Source organism: Eucalyptus grandis, chromosome 3, assembly GCF_016545825.1.
Source record: "Eucalyptus grandis isolate ANBG69807.140 chromosome 3, ASM1654582v1, whole genome shotgun sequence".
NCBI classification, from domain to species: domain Eukaryota; kingdom Viridiplantae; phylum Streptophyta; class Magnoliopsida; order Myrtales; family Myrtaceae; genus Eucalyptus; species Eucalyptus grandis.
The window spans coordinates 61,240,454-61,260,495 of record NC_052614.1 but is presented as its reverse complement, the minus strand read 5'-3'; the positions used below and the strand labels follow the sequence as shown (position 1 = coordinate 61,260,495).

The 20,042-nt window shown below is 38.7% G+C and overlaps 2 protein-coding genes across 2 annotated transcripts; one reads left to right on the top strand and one right to left on the bottom strand.

Annotated features, from left to right (window-relative positions):
- Positions 1-7,183: 7,183 nt before the first annotated feature.
- LOC104438062 (protein PLASTID MOVEMENT IMPAIRED 1-RELATED 1) lies at positions 7,184-11,815 on the top strand. The gene is made up of 3 exons (XM_010051136.3): positions 7,184-7,323; positions 7,805-10,101; positions 10,187-11,815. The coding sequence occupies exons 2-3, from the start codon at positions 7,805-7,807 to the stop codon at positions 11,349-11,351; spliced, it is 3,462 nt and encodes a 1,153-aa protein (XP_010049438.2). The 5' UTR covers positions 7,184-7,323; the 3' UTR covers positions 11,352-11,815.
- Positions 11,816-14,306: 2,491 nt separating this feature from the next.
- Positions 14,307-15,087, bottom strand: LOC104440164 (ankyrin repeat-containing protein At5g02620). Its single transcript, XM_039309884.1, has 2 exons — positions 14,860-15,087; positions 14,307-14,663 (listed from the first exon to the last, which is right to left on the bottom strand). Exons 1-2 carry the CDS (start codon positions 15,085-15,087, stop codon positions 14,307-14,309), a joined length of 585 nt encoding a protein of 194 aa, XP_039165818.1.
- Positions 15,088-20,042: the final 4,955 nt, after the last annotated feature.

The window sequence follows — 20,042 nt, the reverse complement described above, 5'->3', positions numbered from 1 at the left end:
GCTACCATGAGATACTACTCACATTGGTACTTGTTTCTCCTAATTGTCAAAGCCTAGTTTCTCGTCTTTGCTGATATAAGAAATTGATAATCCATTAACCATTTTCACCATTTGCACTTACCGTAGAAAACATTAGTATTAAAAATAGCTTTGGAATCATCACAATTTGATAAGGATATTTTCCCAACAATAATTTTTTGGAAACAATTTTCATTCCAACAAGCCAACCTTAACGTACATTCAATCGCTACGATGAAAGAGCCATTTCAAGAGGATTTTTGGAATCTATGTAGATTAAAAAATTATGTGATTTAAATAGGTTAAAGTGCCACTTCAATAGGATCATACTGATTGTAGTGTTGGATTTACATTTCCCTTAACGATTTTTCTCGTGATCGAGTTGCACATAAAGTTCTCAACTTAATTCAGACTATATAGGTAGGCTATATAGTATTGTATCTAAAGATTATACGAATGTTTCTTTACCCTGTTATCATTTTTCCTTTTGCTGTTTAGACTACTTTGTCTGGAATTTGTATCATCGAGTTAACTGCACCCTTAAGATCGCTCAAGATGCACGAAAATTGGCTTGGACAACAGTTTAACTCGCTAAAATCCAAAAGAAAAGAAAGTTTAAGCTCAACTTGAGGGCTAAGTAAAGCTCGATTCTGTGATCCATGATCAACCAATCAATTTTAGTTTAAAGATAAATAAAGCTTGAAGTAGTATGAGTTAACTTATACTTGGTGTTTTTAATTGAAAATTCAAGATATTGTGTTATACCTCGCTTTTATGCTCATGAATCTAGTAAAATGCGCTAGAATCTGATTAATTAGTTATAAACTATGCTCACAGTGAACCATTTACCCTAAGCCTTCTTCGGTGACAATGCGTGGCGGGCGATGGGGTAGACGGCAGATGGGTGGTCGACTAGTAGAGAGGATCGAGTGATGGGAAGAGTTTTTATTTCTTATTTTTAGAACAATTTTTATTTTTAATTTCTGTTTCCAAACCTATTTTTTTGGAGTAAAAATCTGTCCAAAAAATGAAAAAATGAAATAATTTTATCAAACAAATTTCTATTACATAAACAAATCTGAAATATAATTTTTTTTCTGAAATAAAAATTTTGGTCTGTCACACACCCTTTTACAATTTCAAGTCATAGAATTTGAATTAGCAAAAGTGCTTCGAGCTTATCAGTAGCAAGACCCTCATACACGTGGAAACGTGTTGACAGTGGTGAAGGTGACGCTGAAATGAAAGTTACCAAATGCATGAATCAATCCCTCCACATCAATGATAATAACGAGCAGGACCTTGCTTTTGATTTCATCACGAGTTTTGCCCATTAGAATTAGGGTTATCTAGAAGAACCTGCAGACCCTACAAAATCGACAGTGTCAAGTAGGTTTCGGAATAGATATTGCTGGTTCTGATTTTCTAAATTTTCGAAAGCGATGGATACATTGCAAATTTCAGGGTTCGAGGAGACACTATCTCGAATGATATGGAGGTTTATATGTAGAAACGTACAAGATCCTCATAAAATTTCATAATTACATTATACGTACTTAATTATTTACGATTTTTTTTTTTCGTTCTTTATGAGATTTTCAACAACTAAATGTGTGAAAGTCTTATTTGATCTCCCCATTTAGGGGGAAGAAAAAATTCTAACCCCGTTTCACCCTCTCTACGATGATGGATTCTAGTGCATGCTCCCGGTAAGGTCGTGTTTTGAATGACGAGCATAAATTGATGCCTTAGAACTGCGATAATACTTTATTCATTAGAAATTCTCTTGGAAAAAATGCAGGGTAATGCGGTATATCCTGAAACAGCCCAAAAACGACAGGTTCCATGATGGTTCCAAGAACCTAGACTAGATTCCAAGAACGTGTAACTGGCAATCATTAGGTAGGTTCTAGAGTAGCGCAAATATCTTACGGTTCTTACCCCTCGGAACTTGCACGCCAACCGGTATGGACAGTGTTGCATTTTAAGGAAAAGAATCAAATGGTTGCATATGTTTATTTTCTTTTATGATTTCTATATTTATATTAGATAAAAAGTCGAGTGCTTAGGGATCCGTTTTTAATCTAACAAGAAGCGGGTCCACATAATTTGGCATGCTTGCACTAAAATCGAAATTGGGAAGAGGTCCGTTTACTTTCGATGCGAATAAAAATTCAAGTCCACACGCTTGCCTAATGCAAGCTTTTGGACGGGCTTATTCGATAGTCTTCATCTCCACAACTAGACATGACGAATCAATTTTAAGCTTCGCTCCATAATTATGCCTTCTTTTATTTCTTTGCTTTTTTTATTATTATTTTTGTCATAATTTCACATATCAATATAATATTCACGTGTGGGCCAGAAAATGTATGGAATCGGGTTCTTTCTATTTCTAGATCCAAAAAAAAAAAAGTATAAAAAGAGTTTTAAATCTATTATATTGATACTAATTTGATCACAAATATTTCAATTGAATTAATTTAGTCCTAAAATTTTGCATTTATACCAATCAGTTCATTTGACCAATTTAGCCCGAATATTATTGACATGTACACCAACCATCTTATGTGGCATGGTTAACATTGACATGGATATACATGTTTTTCTTTAATCCTTCCTTTTTGTTCTTTCCTGTTTCATTTTCTTTTTTCTTATGGCCAATGGTCGGTTGTAGGCCATGGCAGACAAAGGTTGGCCTTGGGCAAGAGTCACTCTTGTGTGAGGGCAAGCACTAACGAGGGCCCCCTTCACTTGTTATGACGAGATTGACCCTCGCCTAGGTCAAGATAGCTTCGCCAGGTGTTGTCTGGGTGATTGTTAGCCTTGTCAGGTCTCACACAGGTGAGGTTGAGGGTCAACCTCACCCAATTTGGCAAGGATGATCCTCATTGGGCCTCACCCTAGGTGAGGCATAGCAAGGTCGACCCTTATTAGCTTTAACTTTTGACTAGTGGGCAATCAATTGTTGGTGACCGACAAAAAGAGAAGAAAAAAAAAGAAAAAAAATTAAAAAAGAAAAAAAAAGAAAAAAAAATTTAAAAAGTTTAAAATTTTTCACATCAACGTCAGTCAGCCATTATCACGCGAGCAATTTCGACGAAGCAACGGGAAACCTTAAAACAATAGAGGTCGTCGTAAAAACATGAGGTTGACCGGCATGCTGTCGGTTTGAATATTAGTGGGTGGGGCCTTTACCTTGTCTTAGCCGTAATGATAATTAAAAATAATAGATTAGAAAAAAGAGAATAAACACCAGTTTTAAAAAAATGTTAATGCACGTTTTTTTTTTTTTTTTTTGAACGAGATGTTAATGCACGTTGGCTATATGTGTTTGGCACGGCATGTAATAATCGAAAAGGACAGGACCATTTTTTTTTTTAAAATTTCCACGTGTCCCCACCAACCAAGGAGCGTGCTGAGTTCCGTCACGTTGCTCGTCACTATGGAGAAATTTCACTGAATTTTCGAATTATACTTTTGGCATCCCTCCATATCGAGCCATATGAAAAAAAAGATTTATACCTTGAAAAAAAAATATTAAATCGATATATCTGTGATAAATTTATTTTCAAACTAATTCTTGAGTTAACAAACACTTTAAATCGGTGTACTCTTGATATATTTATCTATCGTTAATTTCTATTAATTTTTTTCGCAAAACTACCAAACTGAATGACACATGCCAATAACTCAATTGACATGGCAAGTCTATGAGAAAATGCATCTCAATTTAGGGTAGATTTGTTATAGATATATAAATTTGGGATTTTTTGTGATCCAAAAATTAATTTGAGTCACTAGTGTATTAATTTGAAATTTTTTGTGCTTTAGTCCTATGAAAAAAGCACTATTTCCAAATCTTGGGACTATATATAAATAATTGGTGGAGCTTTATCATTCTATAAGCATACCATTGCCCATTGAAAAGGACGTTGAAAAAGGTTCTCTAATGACAAATTGATTAGCGAAAGTCATGTGAATAGATTGACGAATTTCCCTTCGATTTCCCATTTACCTATCTTAGCTGCCACCATGTGTCGCAATTTTTGAAATTCCGGACACGATATCAAAAAATTGAAAAATCGTTCGAAATTATTAAGAATCTAAAGATTATTCTCCTTGATCCTTAGTTTACGCAATTTAAATAAAGTCCACTTTTTATTTATTCCTTCAAATTAAATCCTCTTACTTTTTGCATTCATGATGAGGAGCAGCTTTTCAGTGGTAAGAAGCAGACGGCCACGTAATTTTCGGAGGGAATATCCAAAAGGAGTTCGAATCGACGGTTGGTGAGTTATTCCTATTAATCCTGATTTTTATCCCTCCGGCACATCTATGCATCTAGAGATTGGTAGCTATATAGATAAATACGAATAGTTAGGTTTTCGAATCGAAGGTTGGTGAGTTATTCCTATTATTCTTAGCCTATATCCCTCCGTCACATCTGTACGTCTATAGATTGGCATCTAGATAGATAATTAAGAATAGGTAGGTAGGATACTTGCTTTTTCTAAAAGATTTGATGTTAGGACGGAAAATCATATGAAAAATCCAAAACTTACCATACGGTGTTTAATTTGATAATTTTTTTTTTCAATTGTATCGGTTTAATTCTAAATGTTTTAACAACTTATCAATATAAATTGGGTGGAAATTGCTAAAGTAGGTTCCAATCAGCCTATGGAGTATAGGCTATAGCTAGTGGTGATTTTTGGTTTTTAACATTTTTTCTTCTTTCTTTTCATTTTTGTTTTTCACTTTTCTTTTCACCAATGGGTAGTCTTAGGTGATGGTGGTCAGTGAAGAAAAAATCAATTTTTTTTTTGAAAATTTCCAAAATCATCAACTTAGCATTGGCTAAACTAGGTTGATCAGAGTCCACATGAACAATTTTTGATCAAAATTTACCGAAATAAATACATTAATAAATTATTAAAAGATTTATAACTAAATTGATATAATTAAAAAATTCATGATCACATTGACTTTTTGAAAATTGTCCCGTGTCAGGAAGTCAACAACATAATGTTAATGTTTTCACTTCCTCCTCCTCCATAGGGGTGCGGATTGACTTGAGCCTCGGATAAGAAATGAACGAGTAACAATATTAAAAAGACGATTTGAGGCAAGAAAACAAGCATGATATAATAATGGAGATGTTTTGATTCAAGTTCGAGGCCCCACGCTTAATATGCATGCTATAAAGAAATCGATTCACTTAAAAAGCTAATCGCAAACAGGCGGCTTGATAGTACACACGTATATTCCTCAATATGTCCGATTCAATAATGTTCACGGTGTCTACCAAGGTTAAATATCAAAACATGAACATCAATATGATAATCCAACTACAAGCATTCTGGGTGTGTTTGGAAACTACTTTCCAAGGGGCTTTGGGGGGCTAAATAAAGGTCTTTGGGCCAAAATTCTGTCGCTCTTGATCATGGGTCAGCATGTGAGGTTAGCACCTTAATAACATATACTTGTCACAATCATTATTTAGCCAACATGTAAGATTAGGCAAATATTTTCTTGCCGGTCAATTATATAGTCCCCTTAAATGCTAAGCAATGACCAATTGACTGGTTCCCTTTTTTTTTTTTTTAATAAATAATTTGAAGAATATAAAGAATATAAAAGTATTAGTTGGTCAACATTCACAATGCATGATGTGCTGCATGTTCCATGCAAGCAAAGTATTTTCCAAGGACCAAAGGAGACAACTCAGCTACTCCTTCAACGCCCCCTTTAAGTCACCCACCCCTTGGAAGGAAAGGCACATAAAGGATCTAATTTTTTTTGTTTGATTGCATTTATTGCCATGTTTTCCGTGACAATGCTTCCTTTTGCCCTTTGAAATAACTTTTAAAGGAAAATAACATAAATGGTCCTCGAATTTTGGTTTAATGTGTAATGTGATATCTAAATTTTCAATTTATTCAATGTGGTCTTGAATTTTTAATACATATTTAACTTAGTATTCATTACCATTATTCTATTAATTCAACTTTAAGGGCAAAATTAAATATTTTCATATAATTCAGGGATTAAGTTAAACGTATACCAAAGTCTAAAAAACATAATGACACATTAAAAATTTAAAGATCACATTACACATCGAGTAAAAATATAGGGACTATTGCGTTATTGTCTATTTTTTAATTTTTTTCCTTGCAAGCTTATCCTTGTCCTTTTCTTGATCTTTGGAGGTTCTAATGAGAAGTGGGCTCAGGGCTGGCCATGGAAAGTGTTTATGGTTTGTTTTTAGTAAACACTATATGCATAGAAAAAATTCAAATTCAAATTCGAATTCCTCCGCCTTCTGGGGCAAGCATATCTCGTTTTATTTGTCTTCGGATTATTGGATGATTTTGATATGATGGGAATGAATAGAGATATAATAACATACAGTTAGCATAGAAAGACAATTATGTGATAATGTTTTTTTTTCCTTTTTCCATGTCTTTTCATTCTTTTCCTTTGCTAGAATCCAAATTCCATTCTTTAGGACGAATTTTCTTGGGTCTAGGATCGAGTCACTAATCGCCAAAAGAAAGGAGGGCCCTCTCCCAAAATGTAATAAAATCGAGTGCCTCAATTGCACGAAGGACAACATGACGACTTTGGGAAAGCTGACCAATTTAAATACCTTTTAACTCAATCAATCTTGTATATCAAGGTCGGATCTGTCTCTAATGGAAACAAATTGTCAAATTGAGATCTCAAACTATTCTCGAATAACTCGAAATCCATGACTATTAATACAACAAGAATACACGTGTATTTCATCCTACTTTATAAGGGTAATTGTATTTTAGTCGTGCGCTTAATTGGGCTAAGAATTTCTAGATATCTTCTAATTAAACCCTGAATCCAGCTCATTACCAGAACTCCGGGGGTTTGATTCAACGATTGAGAAATTCAACTAATCCTTATCAATTTGCAAGGGGTAAGAAAGCAAACCCATGACCCGATGGGACTATCCTACGCATCGGTAGCGTAGAATCATTAATGAACCTACCATTTTCAAAATTCCCTCTTGCGAAGCAGAAGGAAAAGAAAAAGGAAAAGAAAAGAATTTGGGGGGCCAAGTTGCAATTTTGGCAAATATTGGGGGGCACAAAAAATAAAAACCTGCCTGCCTTTTGACGAGAGCGCCTGCGTGCTGTTTAGTTTTGGTTTGAAACAGGGGGCAAGCGGCAATTCAGACAGGCGGAGAAGTTTAGAGAGAGGAGAGAGAGAGAGGAGAGAGAAAGAGCTGGCGAAGCGTATGCTCTCAGACATCATAAGCTCTCTTGTCTTGTAAGATTTTCTGCATCTCTTTTCTCCCCTTGAATTTCAGCTCGTTACACGATAAACCCTCTTTCCTTTTCCTTTTTTTTTTTTTTTTTTCAATTTTCTGTTTCATTGAGCATCTGTGTATGCGATTGGAATTTTCGAAACGAGAAATGGGTGGGGATATAGCGTGGAAAAAATCAATAGAGAAAAGCCGTACTTTGGTCTAGTGGTTCTCGTTTGGCAATCGGATTCGAATCGCTATTGATTTTGGTATTTGCTTTGATATTGGGGCACTCTGAGTTCGGGCGCATGTGGAGTTTCTTCCTGTTTGATGCCGTAATTGGGTTCGATTTATTGCGTCGGCGTTGTCATTAGGCGGTGGGAAAAACCCAGGAAGGTTTTTTGGAGTTTCCGAGGTTTTTTCTTAGTTTGAGATGTACTTAGGATTATGGGTTTTGGTTGATTTGGTGATTCCCCGTTGTGGATGTATTTGTTTTGCGAGAAGATGATGTTGTCTAAAACTGAGGCTGGAAAGAAGATTGACCCGGATTCGAGCAGCGGGAAGTTGTTGCAGGAGATCGAAGCGATTAGCAAAGCCCTTTATTTGGACAAGAACCCTCCGAGGAGTTTAATTTCTGCGGCCAGTAGTAGATCCAAGTCTGTCGGCAAAACCCATTTGCCTGACCCCAAATCGAAGGTCAAGCATGGCAATGAAGACCAGGCACAGAAGGAGAAGAAGTCCATCTGGAATTGGAAGGGTTTCAAGGCCTTTTCTCACATCCGGAACCGGAGGTTCAACTGTTGTTTTACTCTTCTAGTCCATTCCATCGAGGGCTTGCCCTCGAGTTTCGATGACCTTAACCTGTGCGTGCACTGGAAGAGGCGAGATGGTGGTTTGGTCACTCGGCCTGCGAGGGTTTTTCAGGGATTAGCTGAATTTGAGGAGAACTTGTTGCATACTTGTTCAGTTTATGGCAGCAGGAGTGGACCCCATCATTCAGCAAAGTATGAGGCTAAGCATTTCTTGCTTTATGCAGCTGTTCATGATTCTCCCGAACTTGATTTGGGAAAACACCGTGTTGACCTCACAAGGTTGCTGCCTCTTACTTTGGAGGAGCTGGACGAGGACAAGAGTTCTGGCAAGTGGACTACGAGTTACAGGTTATCAGGAAAGGCTAAAGGTGCCTCACTGAATGTTAGTTTTGGTTATTCGGTAATCCGGGACAATGCAAGTGCACCTGGGCTTAGACAGAATATTCCTGGGGCTTTGAGCCTCAACGAGAACAATTCGAAGCTGGCTGTGAGATCTGGTAGAGGCAATGGTGGGAATTCTATAAGACGCAGTGGAAGTCTTCCTAGTCAGTCTAATCAACAGTCTCATCAACCATCTGATGCGCCATCTTGCTATGTGGAGGATATAAAAGACCTGCATGAGGTGTTGCCAGTCTCCAAGTTGGAGCTTGCAAGTTCAGTTGATACACTATACCATAAGTTCGATGAGGAGAAGTCAGATTTGAAGGTTGATTACAAACCTGAGTTCGATGTTTTCACAGAAGAAAATGAACCTGTTAAAACAGCTTCTCAGTACATGTCTGATAATGCTAAACAAGATGGTGATAACGAGTGTGAGGTGAATGAATTTTCTGTAATTGAGCAGGGTATAGAAGTGTCCACTGAAGAGCAGGTGATATCCGAGGAAGCTATCACAAAGGAAGCCGATCTTTCTACTGCAGACAGTCACGGTGTGCCTGAAGTTGATCCCAATTTAACGTTGCCTGTTGAGGAGGGCACTGAAGCTTCCCCCAGGGCTGAGGAAATGGGCAGTTGTGAAGATGAAGTTGTTATTCGTGACTGCCATGCCAAAGCAGGTGAGTTGTGTAGCAAAGAATCACTAATGAAAGAATTAGAGTCGGCTTTGAGTAACGTGTCAGATTTAGAAGTGGCTGCACTGGATTCTCCTGAAGATCGAGAGGATGACCTTGACATTAGAGCGAGTTATAAAATGAACAGAAAGGGGAGGTCACTTAGCTTGGATGATGTTGCTGATTCCGTGGCCTGTGAATTCTTGGATATGTTGGGAATAGAGCACAGCCCTTTTGGCTTGAGTTCAGAAAGTGAGCCAGAATCTCCACGAGAGCGTCTTTTGAGGCAGTTTGAGAGGGAAGCACTAGCTGGTGGTGGTTGTTCTTTATTTGGTTTTGATGTAGGTGATGAGGACTTTGCTGAACAAGGCAACGACGCTGCTAATGTGCCTGGCTGGGGAAATACATCTGAGGATTTTGAACTTCAGTCACTAATTCAAGCTGCCGAAGAAGAGCATCTGATGGCAAACCATGTTAACAAAACAAAAGCAAAAATGTTGGAAGACCTCGAGACAGAAGCTTTGATGCGTGAATGGGGTTTGAATGAGAAGTCTTTTCAGTCTTCTCCACCTAGCCATTCTGGTGGGTTTGGCAGTCCAATTCATCTTCCTCCTGAAGACTTCGTGGAGCTACCGCCTCTTGGAGAGGGGTTAGGGCCATATCTCCAGACAAAAAATGGAGGCTTTTTGCGGTCAATGAATCCCTCACTTTTCAAGAACGCCAAAAGTGGCGGGAGCTTGGTTATGCAGGCTTCTAGTCCAGTTGTAGTACCCGCGGAAATGGGCTCTAGTATCATGGAAATATTGCAGGGTCTGGCTTCTATTGGAATTGAAAAGCTCTCCATGCAGGCAAACAAGATAATGCCCTTGGAAGATATAACTGGAAAGACAATGCAACAAGTCGCATGGGAAGCCTCACCTTCTCTTGAAGGAGTTGAAAGGTTTGTGGCAACTTTTTTAAACATCTTGTCTTTTATATATATTTTTAAAATATACTAACTCTACAAAATTTTGACCTTGGTGCAGGCAATGTCTAATGAACGACAGTTTAGCAGTGGGGCAAGATTTGACTTCCCGGCAAATCAGAAACACAGAAGCATCATACAATTCTAGGTCTAGTAAGTACAATCAAAATGCAGCTGGCAATGATGTTGGCTCTGAATATGTATCTTTAGAGGATCTGGCTCCTTTGGCTATGGATAAGATTGAAGCTCTGTCAATTGAGGGGTTGAGGATACACTCTGGCATGTCAGACGAGGATGCACCTTCAAATATCAGTGCACAATCAATTGGAGACGTTTCGACTCTACGGGGCAAGGGCGTGGATATCAGTGGGTCACTGGGTCTTGAGGGAACTGCTGGGCTGCAGCTGTTGGATCTAAAGGAAAGTAGCGACGACAAAGATGAAGGGTTGATGAGCCTATCTCTAAGTCTTGATGAATGGATGAGGTTGGACTCTGGTGAACTTGATGATGAAGATCAAATTAGTGAGCGAACTTCTAAAATTCTTGCCGCGCATCATGCCAACTCCTTGGACTGGATACGTGGAGGGTCAAAGGGGGATAGAAGGCGTGGCAAAGGCTCTGGTAGGAAGTGTGGTCTTTTGGGAAATAATTTCACAGTTGCATTGATGGTGCAACTACGGGATCCTTTGCGGAATTATGAACCAGTTGGTGCACCAATGCTTGCGCTAATTCAGGTCGAGAGAGTGTTCGTTCCACCGAAGCCAAGGATTTACCTCAAGGTATCTGAAGTAAAATATGAGGATGAAGAGGATGAGTCGGCCGAGTCCAAAAAGAAGGAAGAAATTAAGGAGGGGACAGAACAAAAGAAATCTGAGGTGGAAGAAATTCCCCAGTATAAGATTACTGAAGTACATGTTGCTGGTCTTAAGACTGATCCTGGGAAGAGAAAGGTCTGGGGAAGCTCAAACCAGCAACAATCTGGTTCCCGTTGGTTGCTCGCTAATGGAATGGGAAAGAGCAATAAGCATCCGTTCCTGAAGTCGAAGACTGCTTCTTCTAAATCTACTGCCCCAGCAACAGCTAAGGCACAGCCTGGTGACACATTGTGGAGCATCTCATCCCGTGTTCATGGAAGTGGTGCTAAATGGAAGGAATTGGCGGCTCTTAACCCACACATACGCAACCCCAATATTATTCTCCCAAATGAAACCGTCAGGTTGCGTTAAGTTGGGGGTGTGAAACGGAACTTCTTGAAAGAGGCTTGGTTGCCAAGCTGGGTTGAGTGAAGTTTATGAGCTGCGTTAGTTATGGGCTTGCTGATCGAAACCACACATTGTGGTTGTCTAAGACAGATGAAAGTACTGGCTCCTGCCTTTGAGAACTCTCCTACTTTCCCAATTGTTATGGACTGATTATCACCAGTCTAAGGTATGAAAGATCTGTCTATGCAATTGTTTTCATCTCGCTGTTCTTCCATCCCCTGTAATCAGTTTGCATATGAACAGTAATTTTTTGTCTTTTGTTTGGGATGATACCTACCAATCCTTTGTCTTGTGATTAGGAACAACAGATCGGTCCATGAGATTTTAGGTTCCATTTCTATCTTGTCCCTCCTCTACTTGTCTATATAAAGAAGAAAAAATCCTTTGGCAAGCGGTTATAATATCAGAGCTTGAATGTTGTTTTAGAATGTGAACATTACATATGAAACTAGCACTGCTTCGATTCCGACCTTTGAGGGAGGATCAGCTTGCACGGCCTGTGAATAATAATGGAGTGTTTTCTGTGAATTCTGTGTATCGCTTCCTTAAAATTAGGCAGGCAAAGATAGTGTAAGAAGTTCATGTAAATGGTGTGACTGCATTGTGGTTTGGTGCCATGGGGTTGAAATTGATCAGACAGAGAGGCTCACTAGCTTTGATCAGGTGGCTTTTGGACATCTATCAGCATTGGAGAAGAATATGAATGAAACATAAAAGAAGTGTGGATGTTTTTGAGGTAGCTGGGTTCGGTTGTTTGGTGTGGTGTGATTGGAAAGAGAGTGCTGAAGCTGTGTGAGACAAATCATAGAATGGCCCAATGTTGCTGTAGATCAGATTACTTTGGGGCCAGGCCTTCCCATTCTCTTTAGAAAGATTTGGCTATTCAGGCGAGACATCTCTGATGAGGAGAACTCGAGAATAATGCGAGATGGACTCTGCGATTGGTTTAGTAGTCTCATTAAATCGTTTGCACAAGTAGCGGTACTCAGAATGATCTTATGACATAGGGATTAAGTTAGAAAGAACGCAGGCATCAAGACTATGCAGTAATCCTTTGTCCCACTAGATGAATACACTAGATCTTGATATTGCCCGTAGATCTGCACCAACTCACACACCCTGCTATCCACTTCTTGAGCTTTTGCGATTCTTTCACATTCCGGAGGACGATCGTGAGGAATCGAACGGTGTGAACTAGAAAAACAATCGCTACAATGCCGAGCCAAACAAACAAGGAGTACGTAACCACTGTGGTCGACCCCCTATCCATGGAGTACCGCCCATCCTCTGTGATCGGGCTCCCATGTTTAGGTTTTCTGCGTACGAACGAGATGGCCGTCATGGAAGCGAAGTAAGTCAGCGCCATGAAAGTGATGGTCACCCACATTGTGGCCGTCAGAATCCACATCAGAACCTTCTTCCCCAAGGGCAAGCCACTCATGAGCAAGAAGATCGTGCTAAGGGATGCAAGAAAAGAGACGGTGTTGTATATCCAGAACGCTGCGTAACCCTCTGGAAGGTTTGCAGCCATTATCGATGTTCCTGCGTAGTATAAGATGGTGCCGTTGTCGTCTTTCTGATCGTTGTCCCACAGGCCGCAGGGAGGGCTAAGGCCGGCTTGGTAAGCCATGGCTGCGATCACGGTGGCAATTATCTGTCGTGATGTGAAAGAAAGTTTTAAAATTGCTAATGAAGAAATAGTGTTTCACCTATATTTGAAAATATGAAGATCGTCAAGTCAAAGTTAGTCATTTCAACAAATACACATTCAATTGATGGCTTTTCCTATATTTATCGAAAAACAAGAAAATTGTGGCAAGCTCTCTCGAGAAATAGAAGTCATGGATTAAATTATGAAAAAACCAAGTGTATGAATATACACATATATGAGAAAAAAATGATGATATTTCGAAATTTGAACATCTTATTATAAAGGTTGCTATTGTTGTTAGAAAGAAAATCAAAATCTAATAACTAAAATGTGGAAAATAAAACACATTTATTTCCCCACCACTAGTGAGGCTCCATGTTGTTGCTCGGCCGTGGGTGAGGTCGAGCCTCGGCCGGGAGGCTCGAGCGCAGCGAGGCTCAGCCCCGACGATGCTCCGACATGGTTGCTGGCCCTTGTTTGGCCGATTGCCGACAAGAGGAAGAAGGAGAAAAAAGAAAAGGAAAAGAAAAAAATATTAAAAAAATTATTAAAAAATTAAAAAAGAGATTCTAAATCACAAAAAGAATTTAAAGTCTTACCAAATGTATTTCTATTTAGAAAATATAAATTTTGGATAGTAACCAAATGCCTTTAAGTACTATCTAGGAAACAAAATTTAAAAAAAAAATAAATCATTTTTAAGCAGAAAATTGTTCCTAAAAATAGAATGGTTACCAAACAGGTCTCAAGTTGTTGAGAATATTTGGAGAAAATAAAAGATTTAGTCTTTTAAAAATCCTCTTTACTTTATGTGTTAGTATAGATATTTAAAGAAAATCACCCAATTGCTTCACGTTAGATTTTCTTAAGTACCATTACTTTCTTAAATATTCATCAACTTGTTTCATCCTTCTCACTATTAGATTTCTTATATTACCCTCTGTTTTTTTTTTCTTTTCCTTTTTAAAATCATAAGCCATCTATTGTTGTAATTCATCTTTTCTGTACATAACTATTTCATTATAAGCAATTTAGTACATATGTAGAAAACATTTTTAAGAAAGCATAACTATTTATTTTAAATGACACAAACGATCATTTTTAGGAAAATATTTTCTGAATCATCAATTTTTCATAAAACAAATAGAGAGTTTAAATTAACTAGCGGTGAGCTATGATGTTAATTGCAATAACATGACCGATCTGATCTAAGTTTTCAGCAAATGCCACTCCAAGACATCTAGCTAAAGCATTACCATAAGAGAATGTCACTTCTTCTCGATCCATTCCTCGTGTTTGTCTTCCTTCTGCTTCCTGATATCACCCGAGAAAGACTCTGGCGGAAACACATTCACTGGAGGAGTATTGGTGGAGGGAGGTGCTATAGATGCCAGGTCAACTACAACAGTTGAATTCTCCTCATTTGTGTTATCAACAACTGCTTGGTGAGTTGTCGATGCACCGAATCTTATGGCTCTCAGAGCTCCAGCATGTACTAAGAGTTCTCTTAATTCAATGACTTTGAAATCCTTTGGAAAATGTTCCACTATATCTAGAGTAGAGAAGCCATTTCTATTCATTATGTTCACATCCACTTCACTTCTTTGAAGCAGATATTTCACTGTCTGCATAAAAAGATGAGCTTCTTATCAATTATAAAAGAAACAACAAACAAAGATATTTCCTGTAAGTTTCTTCAATCGATAAATCCACTATAGAAAAATGAGAATGAATCGGATTTTATCGTCACAGGATGTTCAATTGGAATGCGATATTTGACGTCATCACAAAATTGAAGCAATTCAAAGCAAAAAGGATTACCTCTATTTGCTTGTTTACTGCGGCCAAATGCAAAATGGTATTACCCTCATCATCTTGAGCGTTCACCAAATCACCATCTCCCACCATCTCCACTAGGACTTTCAGAGTCTCCAAACGATTATGCCTCACTCCTAGATGGAGAGCGGTTTGGCCGTGGCTCAGCCTATGCTCGGCCACCTCCGGTCTTGCCTTCACTAGCTCTATCACGATGTTGATTCGGCCCTTCATCGTGGCTAGATGGAGTGGGGTCCTCCCATCTTCGTCATGGACAAGGCATGCAAGGGGGTCTGATTGTAACAATTCCTCGCTAATTCAACATATCCGTTCACAGACGCCAAGTGAAGAGGCACGCGTCTGCAAAGTAAAAGTGCTTGACTATGGAGAATTCTTATTGAGGGACACGTTCATGTGATTTATATATATATATATATTGTATTTTCAAATCAAATAGACCAAGCTGCTCAAATTCACTAGTGTCTGTAAGATTTTTCAGGTTGAATTAACCTGGAAACCCATAACTTGATTTCTGTCTGAATTTTGTTAATTTCCTTGAGACATATGATGGGTTTGATTTCTCAAACAGATCATGAAAACTGGAAAACTAAAATACTACATTACATGTGCAAAATTTAATTTGACAAGCAAGATAGTCTAATATCAAACAATCAAAACCAAGTTTTTCACTTCGACATACCTGCGAGTCCGACTCCATAGCCAAATCTCTTTTATGAGCCAAAAGAGCCTTGGCAAAAGGTACATGACCGAGCATGCAGGCCACATGCAATGGTGTCTCATCGAAGCAAGTGACAGAAGCCCGAGCCAGGATGAGTCGGTCTTCTTGCAGCAACTGAGCTAACAACTCGACGCACCCGCCAAGCGACGCTTCATAGAGCCTCTTCTCTCGGCGCGTTCTTTCAGATGCTAAGGAAGCTTGCTGATGCAACGGCGCGGATGGCGACCTTCTTCTTGGGCTTGTGATCGATGGCATTGTTCGCAGCTTGTGGGTGAATTCGAAATTGCTCGGGTTAATCACCTGAAGCTTTTGGTCCACACACGATCTCTCTTTTTCTTTCACTAGATTGCCTTGAAGTTGGAATGTCAAGGGTTGAGATTGTTAACTATATATAAGATGCTAGTCTTACATAGCATTTACATGCTGGAAAGAGCAAAGCAACGGCAAAAACATGTGGGATTAAAGAATAATAAGATGATGCAACCCATATTCAACGCGAATTCATTGAACCAAAAAGATCAGCGTGCATTTAAGATCGATGAGGCTTTCATCGAAAAGTCCAAGAAATTACGCTCGATTAGAGGCTTGGAAAAGTTGATAAGGCTTCATCTTTGACGCTGCTGATGTTGTCTTGAATTCCAAGAAATTTCCATCAATTAGAGACTTGGAAAAGTTGACAAGGCCTCCTCTTTGACTCTGCTGATGTTGTCTTGAATTCCAAGAAATTTCCATTGATTAGAGACTCAGAAAAGTTGATTGGGAAGTCTAGGAAGGTTTGGCGCTTGCAGGCTATATGTTTCCAGATATATTTCCTAGATTTAGACCTATCTACAAGGGATTTCATGGGAAATAGTCCAAATTCGATGTAACTAGAAAATGTCATGATACCCCTATATTTAGGGGATAATCACTAAAAATTTCTTAGTTTCAAAATTGATAAGATCTTTAGGTGGAACTCCTCTCTTATTAGGATTAGGAAGTGGGGATCGATGATCTATTTATTTAGCATTTTATATTGTATCTAAATAAGTTTAAGAAAGGAGAAATTGTCTCTCTCTCCCGTGGATGTAGGTGGATTTTTGTTGAACCACGTAAATCTCTATGCTCTTGATTATTCTTGTTTTTCAACTTTTCATCTCATCTAGTTAGGGTGCTTTTCTGCACAACAATTGGTATTGAAGCAATCCAAGTTTTCCATTATTGTCTTGCGACTTTTGACTAGATGGCTGGAAAAGGTTTGACCATTCGATTTGATATTGAATGATTCACCGGGAAGAATAATTTTACACTATGGCGGAGAAGAATGAAGGATCTATTAGTCAACCGAGTTTATCAAGGGAAGATTGAACAAGTTGGACACCATCATTGATGATGACTAGGCCTGTTGGAATATAATATGTGGAAACGACATGATCTTGCAATTTACGTCAATGCAAAATCACCAGAGAAATAAACGAGAAATAATAAGGATACTAGAGATTTACGTGGTTCGGTCCGAGTATCGGTACCTACGTCCACAGGAAGAGCTAGTAACAAATAATGGATTATAATCAGAGAATCATAGTTTACAATCGCTCACATGCTTGAGTGTTTCTCACACCTAGATTTAATTCCAAATCTAAAGTGTTTATAAATAAACAACTCATTTGGACATAAATTCACTACACAAATCACCAAGCGTTCAAGCTCAGAATAAAAAATGCTCTACGTATGCCAAAATCAAGAACTCCAACATTTGTCTTTGGTCCATGTACGTAAGTCTTCACGTTCCTTTTCAAGGCTTCGCGTGGCTTCAAAAACTTGCGGCTCCTCTCTCAAGTGGATCGTGGATGTGGAGAGGGCTTCACGTGGCTTCAAAACTTGCGGCTCTCTCTCAAGTGGATTGTGGACATGGAGAGGACTTCATATTGTGTGCCCAAAGTCAAGACTTTGACTTTGGGCCCCACGTGGATAACCTAATTTTGCAGATAAAGAAGAAACTTTGCTCCTTTTTTTTTATTCTATTTTATTTCTTCTTTTGTAAACCTTCATGGAGTCCAACGAATCTACTTCTATTAACTAAAGACATCCAAAACCCAATTTTTTTTTTGAATTTCTTTTCTTTTGTGTAATCTTGAATATTATCTTCATCATAAAAATATCTTCACGATTAAATAATAAAAAATTCAATAGAGCAGATCACGTTTTGCAAACGCTTAAGCTCGATACATAATTTAACAATTCTCCATCTTGGCTCGATGTTTAAAGTCAAATTATAGTGCTCATCATCCATGCTACTCTCCCAACACCGGGAGGTGCCCACTCTCCACAGACACCAATTAAGCTTGCTTGAGCTTCGCCAAAGGAGCATACTTAGTCATCATGTTTGCCAGGTTATTTGCTCTAACAATCTTTTTAACAATAACATTTTTCTTAGCTAAGACATCTCGGATGAAATGGTACCTGATGTTAATATACTTTGTTCACTCGTGCTAAACTGTATTATATGCCAAATATATCATACCTTGGTTATTACAATGTGACCCAAAGTCCGAGAGCAAATTTTGTAACCATATCACCTCCTTCGCTACAAAGGTTAGTGCCATGTACTCTGTCTCAGTCGAAGACAAGGCAATGTGATCCTATAAGGATGCTTTCCAACTAATTGCACCACTTGCTAGCGTAAACACGTACCTTGCTAAATATTTACAATCATCTACGTCATCGACGTGATCCGAATCCACAAAACTAGTGGTCTCATTGCCATTACTATCCCTCCCATACACTATACCCACATCTGTTGTCCCCTTCAAATATCTGAGGATCCACTTCACAGCTTCCTAATAAGCTTTACCAGGATACCATATAGCTACTAACCACGCTCACGGCTTGTGAAATATCAGGCTTAATGCACATCATAGCATACATAATATTACCCACGGCACTAGAAAAAGAAACACGGGACATATGCTTCTCCTCTTACTCCTTAGTTTGCGGTGATAATTAATCTGAAAGTTTAAAGTGCTTCGCCAAAGGTGTACTTATAAATTTTGCCAACTGCATATTAAAACGTGCCACAATCTTCTCAATATATTTCTTCCGAGATAGACGTAAAACTCCTGTAGTCCTGTCATGCAAAATCTCCATATCCAATATTTTCTTTGCAGCATCTAAATCTTTCATCTCAAATTCAGCATTTAACCGTCTCTTCAGCATATTAATATCGGACATATTCTTAGATGCTATTAGCATATCATCAACATATAAAAGTAGATAAATCAAAGAACCATTCCCCAATCTCCTAAAGTAGACACAGCTATCCATCTAACTTTTTGAATAGTCTTGACTAGCCATGAAAGCATCGAAACGTTTATACCACTGCCTAGAAGACTGTTTTAGCCCACACAAAGATTTCTTCAACAAGCAAACAAGATCTTCCTTACTCGGAATAACATATCACTTTGGTTGCCTCATGTAAATTTGCTCCTTCAACTCATCGTGAAGAAACGCAGTTTTTACATCTAGCTGTTCTAACTCGAGATCTTGCGAAGCAATTAAGGCAAGTAAAACACGAATAGAAGTATGTCTTACCACATGAGAGAACACTTCATTGTAGTCAATGCTCTCATGCTGTGTATATCTCTTCACCACAAGTCTCGCCTTATACCTCGTTACCTCGACATCAGGAATGCCCTATTTCCGTTTAGATTCCCATTTACTTCCGACAATTTTTTGGCTCTTGGTACTTTGATAAGCTCCCATGTTTGATTTCGGTGGAGTGATTTCATCTCTTCACTCATAGCCCCTAACCATTGCAACGACTCAGAACTAGCCATCGCCTCAGAGTAAGACGAAGGTTCATTTGACTCCACCTTGTCACCTACAGTCAATGCATAATCAATATCTGTATAACCGTAATGTAACAATGATTTAATTTGCCTTCTTTGTCTATCTGTGGCTATATTGTGCTGTGGTTTTGTTGGTTATTCATTATCACCAATTTCAGGAACTGCAACCTTATATGCAGTCTCAACTTCTGTTACCTTCGAGGTCTTTGAAGTCTCCACATGAGGCTCCACCTCACTAATGACACAATGATCTGTCCGCTCTTTACCGGTTGTGTCTCAGAATTCCTCTGTTCAAGCATTGTAGTCTCATTGAAGACCACATCAGCACCAGGTGGCCTGGGATCAGTGCATCATAGTAGGTAGCCTTTCACCCCATGTGCATAACCCATAAATATACATTTCTTTGCCCTCGGCTTAAGCTTACCATCACTCACATGAACATACGCAGGACATTCGAATATATGTAATTTGGAGTAATCAACAGGTTTCCCTGACCATACTTTCTCAGGAGTCTTCCACTTGATAGCAGATGGTGGAGATTGATTAACCTGGTAACGTGTCATGTTCACTGTTTCGATCCAAAATTTCTTGCCAAGTCTTGCATGCGAAAGTTTGCATCGAAC